The 9,762-nt window shown below is 44.4% G+C and overlaps 1 protein-coding gene across 1 annotated transcript; it reads left to right on the forward strand.

The window, feature by feature from the left end:
• The first annotated feature begins 457 nt into the window (after positions 1-457).
• Positions 458-9,297, forward strand: MSL2 (MSL complex subunit 2). Its single transcript, XM_085634346.1, has 2 exons — positions 458-1,391; positions 5,320-9,297. Exons 1-2 carry the CDS (start codon positions 1,250-1,252, stop codon positions 6,912-6,914), a joined length of 1,737 nt encoding a protein of 578 aa, XP_085490472.1. The 5' UTR covers positions 458-1,249; the 3' UTR covers positions 6,915-9,297.
• Positions 9,298-9,762: the final 465 nt, after the last annotated feature.

Genomic DNA, 9,762 nt, shown 5'->3' on the forward strand with positions numbered 1-9,762 from the left:
TTTCCGATGGTTTCTCAACAGTTTTTCATTCAGTTGGGATTAAGGGAGATCCAACATGCGGGCAGTGAGTGGACTTCTACTTGTATAACGACAACGTTATATTGCAAGTTAATCGCAATCCTCGTGGCTACCTGGTGATAGTTACCTACGAAACATATTGTTGGTAGAAAGGTAGAAAGACACGTCATTCTCAATAGTTCGGTACATTTGTAAAATAACTAAAGGTCTACGACGACGGGGGATTAATAAAAAAATATATAATATAAAAATATCGCGAGATCATCCACGGAAGGGGCGCGGCAGGGTCACTTAAGCAGAACCATAATCACATCTATGCGAAAGCTATGGGAGTTCCGTTTCCGATCACCAATCCTAGTCGGGTAACAAATAGAGGATAGGGTGTGGCCAAGACTAAAGTGAGGCTTGAAACGCTCTTCAGAAAGACTGCGCGACTAGCGTATTTTGGCGCATGCGTTCTTTCTCTAGAGAGCGAAATTTTTAGTGCGCAGGCCTTGCGTCGAGGGGCGTGTTGGGGGGGGGTCACTAGTGCTCCTGCGGGGGAGGGGGCAGCCGGTTATTGCTTGTTATCGTTTTTTTAACCACCGCACGGGCTCATTTTCAGTTTTTTTCCGCTCATCGTTTGGGATGTAAAAATATTTTTTCCACAGGCCATCGGTTGTTCGCGTGACTGCGCTCCTTTTCGTACGGAGCGAAAGAAGGGGTACAAACGAACGCGGAGGAGAGGCCGGCGGAGGGATTCCGCTCGCGGCGATTTGTAGTCACCGCATCACCCAGCGACCGAGAGGAGCGGGAAAAGCACGGGAAGGCGATCGCTCCGCCAAGGCCAACGGCTGCCACTGAGGAGGCGGGAAAAGGAAGCAGGCGGTTCCTCCCGTAGGGCTCATGTGACGGGCGCCTGACGCCGAGGACCGCGGGGGAGGGCTCGGCTGGCCTTGCCGGCCGGCGCGTCTCTCACCCGAAGAGCGGCCACTGCTCCCAGAGGATGCGCGGCTAGAGGCCGCTCCCGAACTCTTCGGGCCGAAGGGCCTCCACCTCCGGGGTTGTGGACCATGGATGGGTGGGGTCTGCCATGACCGGGGACCGAGCAGACCCGCCGCCCCGAGGGCGCTGAGCCCCTTCCCCCCGCTGCATGGGGCGCCTCCGCCCGGGCTGGCCTCGGGGCCCGGTGCTCTCCGCCTGACTGAATTTCTTCTTCCCCCTGGATCCCCTCGGTGCCGCGGCGTCTGCAATGAACCCGGTGAATGCCACTGCTCTCTACATTTCCGCGAGCCGCCTGGTGCTCCATTATCAGCCCGGGGACCCGCAGCACTTTTCAGAGATCAACAAACTGCTGCCCTTCTTCCGCCAGTCTCTAGCCTGCTGCGTGTGCGGTAAGATCACTTACCCAACTGTTTACAATCTGTTTTGGGGGAGATTGGGTACTCGGCATCGATATTCTTGACCTCTAAAGGCATATCTGTACCCACGCATCTACGCCTCTGTGTGCAAGGGGTTCTTGAGTGGATTTGTTTTTGTCACGTTAATGTATATTTTAGTTGTCGTCCATGATGGTACGTGGGTTGGTTTGTGATGTGTTTGTCTGCGGGCAGGCGCCGAGTGTTGCTGATGAGGCGTGCGTATTGGAGTTGCACAGAATCTGCACTGCTGTGCTTGGAAGTTGCTGGTTTCCTCTGGTGGGCGTGGGCCCTGTGCAAGAGCGTGCAGTGAATGCGCTCACTGCAGAAGGTGTCTGCTGTCGATGGTGTTATAAAATATCCAATGCACTTTGCAGGGTTATAACTACTGTGTCTCCTGCCTGCTCAATGGGGGTATGTGCGGAGGATGCAGGAGGTTACGGTTTGGATGAATGCGGAGCAGAAAGAGAATTCCGGGGGCGAGTCCTTAAATTAAGCTGGTGGTGGAGTACCTATAGCTGATAAGTGAGTTTGGCCGCGGAGAATACTTTGCATGTGGTGGATTCTGGAGCTTCGTGCTGTGTAACTAGGTGGCTAGTGTGAGCTGTCTTGTGCTTTATTGTGGTGGTGGATGTGCAGGAGATGGGTGTCTCTTGTGCACGGGGTGCCGCGTCACACCAGGCTCTGCTGACACATAATAACAGACTGATGTTTGTGCTCTCAGGGTCCAGTCACGGCAACTGCCAGCTGCGCATTGTGCACAGCCGACATTCACGAAACTAGTTGAGAATCTTTCTAGAGAAGCATGACTGTTGTATCCAACTTTAGTGGCCGGTGGTTTAACCCACTTGGCAGGGACGGCGCTTGTGTTGCGAGGCTCGAGTGCCGGGATAGTGCTGGTGCCTGCGCCCGGGCACAGCGGCACGCTTGGTTGCCTCGGTAACTGTCGAGCGGCTTCTGCACGGTTAGTTAACCCATGCGGCATTTCTCGCAGGAGTTTCCTTACCCACAGCATTTCCTGCAGTTATGCAGTATGTTTTTTTCCCATTGGTAAACTTTAATCCTTTTTAATCGGCTTTTGCCACGGCTTCCAGGATTGCCCCCTTCCTCTTACAGATAATCTTTTAGAATTTGCAATGAAGTCGGTGTTTTGATTCTGGTCTCCATGGCCCGATCGTGCTCCTTGTTTAATTTAGCGTTGGTATTCCTATGAAACGCTATCTGACTGGGCAACAGCTAATCATTTGTTTGTTAAATGCCCCATAATCTTAAACGGTACTAAACAAGTACACTTACACTTCGCGTCGTTTAAGCAATCCTTTTGTGCTAGTTCCCCCTTTAACTAAAAAAAAGTTGTAGCAGCTCGAATGACTGAAACTAAGCCGTATCGTCAATTTAGTTTCCTTAAGGGAAATCGAGCCTGACACCCATTCGTATCACGTGGACTAGTCAGGCCGCTTTGTTTCCTCATGCTCTTGATCTCCGGATACCGCAAGTTGTCAGAAATGGGTCCTTGGAAGTCCTCGCAACTCTGCTGTGTTCATGCTCTTGCCACGCGCAGTGTGGTGCCGCCAAGATCTGCTGCATGTTATTGCAAAAACATCTTTTACTGTTCATAACTACCACCGACCAAAACACGTTTTTTTTCCTTCTTGGGAACTACATGGTCTTGGGAACTACATGGTTTACTCCCCTGGTTCCCCTATCGGAGCTGAATACTCTGCTCTTTTGCTCGTAAAGTCTCCATCTAAGTTGTAAAATACTTCCACAATTCCAGTCCTTGTGCATTTGCACATCCCAATGCCACCCAGGTAGCTTCTAATGAACATATAATAATTTTGCCTGATAACGATCACGTTTTAGCTTTCTAGGTAGCATGTTCTGGTGTCTCATAAATGGGGAATAAACTGTATAATGGGAATACTGGTAATGCTATCCTGGCACTTGGTGCTTTGCAGTGCCTTCGGGACGCTCCTTATTTCCAACCTTTTCGGAGATGTATAGATATAGTTTTGTTACTATGGGGAGGGGGGGGTCTTGACGTGTTCATTTTGCAGGACTCCGTGGCAATTGCCCATCTATTTAGTGTACAAAGAATAACCAGATAAAACAGTGATCACATTTTGACCAGTAAGAGGTCTGGCAAACTCCGTAACCGTTTTTTTTGATAGTACGTCTTATTATTTTAAACATTAAATCTAGTGCTCATTTAAAAAAAAAAGGCTCGACGACTGTTCGAGGCTGAATTGAATCCCCGTGTCAATTATGCGAAGGATAATTTGCGAAACATCTTAACAGTTCTGTTTTTGTCAAAAATACGTTTTCACTTATTAGATTTAATCTTTACGCCATGTACAAGCATTTCTCTTCAGTTCTGTAATGACCTATCCCCATATAGAGAACTCTGTTCACTGGTCCCTGCGAGCACCCCATCACCAGATGGTGTCTGCATTTTGTCGTTTTTTTCCCTCAAAATTGTCACTAATTGCACAGGCTGGTTTGTCACGTGAACAAGGGGGCGGGAACGAATGTTTATCACGTGTGCAGTTGAAAGCATGGATTGAGCATAATGCTGGTGTGAAATTTTTTCCAGGGGTTACTCCCTGCAACGCAGTTGGCCGATTCTAACCTGTTTGCATCGCTGTAGTGTGTGGGTAAATAGTTTTAGCAGCAGTGCTCCTAACGCCAGGATTTTTTTATGTGACTTAAGGTGGGTGTGGCCTTGAAATAGTTATCCATGCAGGTTTACTGTGAATCGCAGTGTTTACAATCGTTCTTCTCTGTGGCGCACGGCGCTTCTGTTTTTTTTTGTGCGGGGACAGATGGGCCCATGCCGTGTCTCCCCGCGGTTTGCTTTGAGTTCAGAACTAACTTAGAACTGTTAATGATAACGTCAGGGCTGGGAATGAATATTGTAGTTGAATAACGTGTAAACCTTCGTTGCATTAATGTCGTTACTCACCCAGGACTGTCGTCTAAAACACTCCATGTAATTTAGAACATGGGTTAAACAGAAACAATGACACCAATCACATTGAAAAAGAATAGGCCATGCATGAGACTGACCCTGCAATGCACCCAAGCTGTGCTAGAACCCTCGACAACAAACATTCTACACTACAGACTAGATAGGTACATTAAGTCTAGTATCGAGATTTAGTGGCAGAATCACAATTTCGATCCGACCCTCAGAAGGTTTTACCCCCTGTAACTGGTTTACCACTGTCCAGAGAACCAACCACAAGTGAGCTCTTATATTAATTTGTTGAGACAAATTTCACGTAACTTGTGATTAATCTGGATCCGTAACACAATACCCTTATATTCCCGCATTTCATTGGATTAGCAAAACCTACAGAATCTGTAAATTCTCGCGTGGTAATGCCACATTATCATTCCCTCATCACTCTCAATTTGGTAAGTATTTAGTCGCGCTTGCACGGTTATTGGTCAAAGAATAGGCACACTACAGCCAGAGGAGGAATAAGTAGAAGGCACACTCATAATTGTGCTGAACTTGTTTAAAGTATTACAACCTTGTCTGTCCCCGTTAATATTTCTATGTTGTGGTCTTAACTGGGCCACAATTGTTTGTTTTGATGCTGTTCCTCATACTGTTTTGCATGTAGAGCTATGAGAGGTAATTGACTATGAAAATGTTTTTATTTCCTTTCCCCCATGTCCATGGTAGAGCATCAGACTGGTTGTGTAGATCAGTGTGTGTGAAGTCATTGGCATCTTGTCTGTGGTATGAATACTTTTCTGACCAACTGAGTTAACTCACGTTGGGCCGCACCTCTACATTTTAGTAGTAGATATATGTTCAAGAAATTGGTAAATTCATAGTGTGAGATGACCCATTCCAAATTTCAGTTTACCATTTTTTTTTCTCCTTTTGTTCTAGGAAATCTGCTACAAGATCCAATTGCTCCCATCAACTCAACATGTCAACATTATGTTTGCAAGGCTTGTAAAGGGAAGAAGATGATGATGAAGCCTTCATGCAGTTGGTGCAAAGACTACGATCAATTTGAAGAAAACCAACAGTTGAGTATACTTGTGAGCTGCTATAAGAAGCTGTGCGAGTATATCACTCAAACTCCTTTGGCGCAGGACATATTGGATGCGGTGGACAGCTCTGCAGACATTTTGGCCTTGTTGAGGGATGGCTCGGTCTTTCAAGAAGCTGAGAAGCCGGAAGATTCTACTTTGGCCACGTGCTTGTCACATTCCCCGCTTCCCTCTACTTCGGAACTTACCAGTGAATCGGAAGCAAGCTCTTCACAGCTACCTGACATTACCCACAGTTTAGACATTGATTGTTCTGTCAACGGTTTACCCAACTGCAATGGGCTTTCAGTGGATGAACTCTCTGTAAATATCCCATCCCCAGACCATTCAAATACAATTGATGTTTGTAGTAGTGCTGGAGAGGATATCAAAACCGAAGAGCTTTCTGGCATGCAAAGTGTCTGTGATGCAGTCTCAGCCAGTGACCTTTGCACAGAGGATATGGACATTTGTGCTTTTGATGATGATATCAAATCAGGTGACTCTTTGTTGCTTAGTGTGGAGGAAGTGCTCCGTAGTTTGGAAACAGTTTCTAATTCAGACGTATGCGATTCTGATTTGCATCACAGTTTGGAAGCGGAGGTTACCAGCAGGCCATTTTCTGATCTATCGTCACACACACTTGGCCATCACAGCCTTTTCATGTCCGTCTCCCATACCTCCCCTCATGGAATCTCATACACCGCTGCCACACCCAAGATAGCCAAGTTGAACCGAAAGCGATCGCGCTCTGAAAGCGATAGTGAAAAGGTCCAGCCCTTGCCTATTTCTACCATTTTGTGTGGTCCGACACCTGGCACCCCTGCTCCTGTGATGGTGAAGCGGGAAAAAATATCCCTACAACCCATGACTGTACCCAATGGAGGTTCGACACCCAAAATAGGCAAAACACTGTTTCTGTCTAAAAGTCTGAAGAAAAATCCAGATCATTTGTCTAAGAAATCGCACCCTAAGTCCAAACCGGGAACATTGAAGACTAAAGATAAACTCAAAGTGAAAATTCCCACATGCAATAACATGATGCCAGGAAGCCCAACCAAAACTGTGTACAAAAAGCCCCAAGAGAAAAAAGGTTGCAAATGTGGTCGGGCCACCCAAAATCCAAGTGTACTTACATGCCGTGGCCAGCGTTGTCCTTGCTATTCTAACCGCAAAGCTTGCTTGGACTGCATATGCCGCGGCTGCCAAAACTCGTACATGGCGAATGGGGAGAAGAAGTTGGAGGCTTTTGCTGTGCCCGAAAAGGCTCTTGAGCAAACCAGGCTTACTTTGGGTATTAATGTGACCAGCATTGCAGTGCGTGCTGCCGGCACTAGCTCTGGCGTCATTAACGTAACAGCCGGATCTCCAGTAGCAACGTTTTTGGCTGCAACTGCACACGATGACAAGAGTCTGGATGAAGCTATAGACATGAGATATGACTGTTGAACTGGTTGTCATATTTTCCTTCCCCCGGGATGGATAAAGGGGGTTTAGGGGAACTAGCTACACGTTTTATGGCAGCTATGGTTTCATTGTTTAACTTGCCGGAGCTCTTGCTTTATAGATCACTTGTATCAAGTGTGTTCATTGCTAAGTTATATGTTAGTGTTTGGGTGGGGAATAGTTTGCTGGTAACAGAGGTATTCCATAAACTGTATGTCCCTAGTTCTTTGAACACATCCATTTTTGAACAGAAGGGTCGGGGCTGAGTTGTTTGTAAGCAGGTCTGCGAGGCAAAGGAGGTAATACTGATGGGTTATGAGCTACTGTATTGTTTCTTGTCCTAGATAAATCTACGATATTCTGATAAATTATCTAGAGTGAACACATCTTGAATTTACACACAGCGCAGTCTGAATAAGCATGACCAGCAAACTTGTTGTATTGTGACCTTTACGGTATTACACTACTGCAAAGAATCTTAGTGTTTTTTTAAAACTCTTTGGGTAATATTTAAATACTGATGCAAATGATTTATACACAACTATCTTTGGCAAGGAAAATATTGTTGCTCCACACCCCCAAACCCTCAGTCGTGCTATGTGCATAATCAATGAACATGTATTAATAGAGTAATGTAGAATGTGTTCTGCAGGAAGCCCACCCGCTATCTGAGGAATAAGTTTGCATGGTAAGAGCCAACATCCACAAGCATGTCATTTGTAAATGCATTTGCGGCAGTTGGTGCTTAGACTTGGGCATTTTGAACATCGATGATAACGTCTACAATAGCTTTTCTTTCTTTAGGCTATGCTTTGGCTTCATTTCAATTTCATTTGCAAATAGTTTTCATTATTGTACAGTAGAGCAAAATGAACTCTGCTCTTTTTACCACACTAACTTGAGAACCTGCTGATCTCGCCAATTACTTTTTGTAACTGAGTTTCTTTAAATCAGTTTTAAGAATTGTAACACTTTTATTAAGGTCTAAAGCGATATTTTTACAATGCAACCCGGCATCCTTTCCATAAAACTTTAGTTATGCCTTTTAACGTGAAGCACACAGGTGATTGACAGTCAAATGGAAGTTTTATTTGTTGACATTGCCTACCAAGGTGTGCTTGTGGTTAATATAAAGGCTCAATCAAACATTCTGACACAGTTAATTAAATCCAGCAAGTTCTTGTTAGGCCAATGCATTTCATTGCGTAAAGAAATGAACTGCGTTGGTGATCTGCTTTCGGGTCATATGAGGGTAACCTACTCTACTAGCCCCAGAAAAAATTCCAAATAGGCCCTCTTCTTGGCTTCATGTTAGAAATATGTTGACTTAGTATGCTTGTCAATGGGAAGCTATTGCCTAGCAGGTGCGACTTGCGTCTTTAGATACATTGTTAACCACCTAAATAAAAAAGTCAGCAAATTTCTTAATTGGGTTAGTGAGACATTTGACATTTGTAATCTCAAAGCAAACGACCAATAGATCTTTGGCTTTAAAAAACCGTGAAATTGAATGTTGACCTGGAAAGCAATGCGAACGGTAGCAAAGAAATGAAGAATACAGACCCTTTGATAAAGTTTCAGATTTAAAGCCATTTAGCTGCCAGTACCAAGGTAAATATTTGGACTTGGTGGAAGGCTACATTTTCAGCTGCTGATAACTAAAGTTTATGTACTGTAGACTTTGTCCCATGAATGGATCGCTCTTGTACAATTTCAGCCCCCATTGCTCGTCTTCTATCACTAATGGGAATTAAAGTTGTCGATTGTCAATACTCCAGAAAAAATGCCTACATTTAATTTACATTGCCTGTTGTTTGTGCGCCAGTCCACAGCTGATGCTTTATGTAAAACCCAACTTTATAAAGTAGTTTCCATGTTTGATGCATGCATTTGGAAGCAGTCAGTTTCTCAAATGCCCAAAGATAAGTTCCTATGCCTCAATCATTCGAAGTGCAGTTGACAGTCTTCTTGGGAACTCTAGTGCGCCTGACCTAAGAACCCAAAATTTGTGTCTGTGCACCACCACACTTTCTCTTTGAAAATAACTTATTTCCTTGTGCTCAGGAACACTGAGAACTTCAACAGTGTTTTGATTTCGCACACAGCATGTACATGGATGGTTACTAGTGTCCTCTATAAACTGCAGGTGGAATATTTGGATACAGATGGGATGGCACCACCGTCTGTTTTGTAGTATACCCTGGTGTCATTTCTGTGAATGTGGTCCGGTAGTTTTATTTTGTTTCTGGTGGGAGGGAGGGTTAAAGCCATAGGAAGAATAACAATGTGATGTATATGTTGAGTCTGTACTTTACCCACACCCTCTTTCCGTTTTTGCAAGAAGAATCAACTATTTTTGATAATAAGAGTAAATGGTGGAAAATGCTGTGTAGTGTTCTTGTCTTTATTTGCCGTGCAGTTATTTATTCATGTTTTATAATTTCAGTGTATTTTAATGTTCACTGTGTAAATCTTTTTTTGTCAACCAAACTGAGCTATTTTCATATGCCATGGGTTTTCTCTCATGAACTTAGACAATTTGTTTGGTCAAAATAATCGTAAAAACATTACCTGGCTAATGGAGAAAATGTACCATTCTTTTTCAGCGATTCAGATAATTGAATGCAAAATGCATTATGGAAACCTTTTTCTTGAAACAATCTGATATAGTTTACTTGTGGGGAGAGGTATGCTTTCAAAACTGATACATATGTAGTATCTGTACTGTTTATTTGCACGTTTGGTCGTATTTGCTTATCCCATGTATTAGAGTTCGCAAACTATTTTTTGCAGTGCGTTTTAATGATGCACAAAGTTTGCCTCTATGAAAGTGCAGGCACTTTATCCATGA

This window comes from Triturus cristatus, chromosome 11 (assembly GCF_964204655.1).
Source record: "Triturus cristatus chromosome 11, aTriCri1.1, whole genome shotgun sequence".
NCBI classification, from domain to species: Eukaryota; Metazoa; Chordata; class Amphibia; order Caudata; family Salamandridae; genus Triturus; species Triturus cristatus.